At 45.8% G+C, this 2,055-nt stretch overlaps 2 protein-coding genes across 2 annotated transcripts in view; both read right to left on the bottom strand.

Annotated features, from left to right (window-relative positions):
* Nucleotides 1-2,055, bottom strand: part of LOC131889486 (U4/U6.U5 small nuclear ribonucleoprotein 27 kDa protein-like) — a 3,005-nt gene that overhangs the window by 285 nt on the left and 665 nt on the right. The window contains exon 2 of the mRNA XM_059238600.1: nt 744-1,085. Within this exon, the coding sequence (XP_059094583.1) occupies nt 744-1,085 (342 nt within the window). The remainder of the gene's footprint in view (nt 1-743; nt 1,086-2,055) is intronic.
* Nucleotides 1,152-2,055, bottom strand: part of LOC131889485 (INO80 complex subunit B-like) — a gene marked incomplete in the record, with an annotated part of 1,529 nt that continues 625 nt past the window's right edge. The window contains 1 exon segment of the mRNA XM_059238599.1: nt 1,152-2,055. Coding sequence (XP_059094582.1) covers nt 1,217-2,055 — 839 coding nt within the window.

Genomic DNA, 2,055 nt, shown 5'->3' on the forward strand with positions numbered 1-2,055 from the left:
TTCAAGGAAATTTATTTCTTATTTTCTTGCCAATATTTGGCGTCTAATTGAAATTGTCGTCAAACGATGCAAAAAAGTAGACGCATCTTTCGAATAAGCTCATCCACCATGCCGTATTTGCAGTAGAAATAGGCGTTTGTAATGAAAATTTAGTGACGTCAAACGCAACTTGAAATTGAAATCTCTTTCTATGATCAAATTGTAGCAATGAGATGGTGAAATGGCCTACTCGTGCTTTCATTCTTGAACATTTGCCACATGTTGAACAACGCCGAACTTTTTGACAACACTTGACTTACCAAATCAATGTCTATTTTAGTAGTTTGTATGAAAAGACATTTCAATTAACAAGTCAATGTTAGATGATCGTCCGACATATTCTATGGGAGTTGTCGAAAGCGCGTTACGTTTTATTCATCTGTACAGTATATTGCTGCAAACAGCAATTGATTTCCAATGTGCAATAGGTACTTGAAAATCAGAAATCTGACATTAAACCAATGACCAAGAAAGCGATGTCTTTCGCCACGACAATTTGAAGTCGTCTCTCGATTTGTCTTTTCGTATTGACCAACCACAAAGATGTGCTTTAATGCAAGGTCAATTTCAAGGTCGACATGTAAAAGCAAAATACCCTTCTAAAACGGTCATGCAAATAGAGGAATGCAGTTAAGTGGATAAGCGGATGGTGTCACGGTCATGACATTTGCCGAACTTGGCTTGCTTGGCTTAAGCTAACTCACCTTTTTCCCCTTGGTGGTAGTAAATCCCGAGAATCCCATGACTCGCATCATTTCAATTTCATCTGGGGTTTTGCCTTCAAGATGCTCGGAGGGAATTTCGGAGGTCGTGACCATACGCAGACTCTCCTGTTGAATTTCGCGCTTTCTTTTTTCTCGCTCCTCGTCCCAATTCTTCTCGCGCTCGGCTTTCCGATCATTGGGGCTCCTGGACCTTCGACGGTCCGAAGATCGATCCCGAGAACGGTCACGATCTCTTCGCTTTCTTCGATCACGGGAACGACTTCTTCTTCGACGGTTTCGAGAAGTACCCGGACTTCGGGATCGTGATTTGGAGCGAGGCATCTACGGTAAGAAAGCAATAGATATTAAGTACAGCTATGTTGCGTTTTTTGGAATATCAAGTGGAAATCGGAATATATATATATATTTGTATTACAACGGCTCGGGCTTATAGATAGCTGATAACATGGAAATCAGTTCTGAGCTTGAATTAGTAGCTGATTAGCCTTGTAACAAGGCAAACTGCAAAGGGGTTTCCCGCTCCGGGCACACTGGTATTTTTTAGGTGCACCGCAAGTTGGCATGGCACATAAAATGACAGGAGGTGGTTCTCGAGGTGGCTGAGCCTTAAACGGAAACGTTGCATGAACCGGCACCGATACAAATTGGCCCGAGTGATTGATCGTGTAACTGAACTTGGGTGACTCCCGATGCACTGACTTGACGCTTTTCGTTTGACGAGCCGCAGCTTTCGAGTCTTTCTTCTTCAACAACCGATCCATGGTCTTTTTCTTGTCATTTTCTCGCTTTTCCATCTCGATGACCTTTCGTTTTTGGGACTTAATAGCCTTTAACTGGAGCGATTCTTCCGTGTCCAACTCTTTCTTCTTATAACCATAATCTAAAGCCATGTGACCTCCCTCAGCGGTCATGGGGACGGGGCTAAAAGAATCCTCGGCCTCAGGGACAACCACTTTTTGTTTCTCGACCATGGCTCGTTGTCGAGCGGTCATCAACTTGGGGTCTTTGATGGACTTGAGCTCGGGATCCACGGCCGTCATATTTCCGGCCTCGACCGCATCTAACCACTTCTCCTCCTCGTCCTGACTCTTACGACGACGACGTTTGCGTCCCGATTCCTCCTCAGCGGGAGCGCCACTCTGAGTCTCGTGACTGACCGACACTCGCCGTCGACCCGGCGATCCGATGGGCGGGGTGGGCGGGGTAGGCGTGGCGGCGGAAGCGGCCCAGGTACTGCTGATCGAAGACAAGGACGAGCTAGATGTCTTGGGGCCAAAACTGATCTTCAGCT

Source organism: Tigriopus californicus, chromosome 10 (genome assembly GCF_007210705.1).
Source record: "Tigriopus californicus strain San Diego chromosome 10, Tcal_SD_v2.1, whole genome shotgun sequence".
Lineage (NCBI taxonomy): Eukaryota > Metazoa > Arthropoda > Copepoda > Harpacticoida > Harpacticidae > Tigriopus > Tigriopus californicus.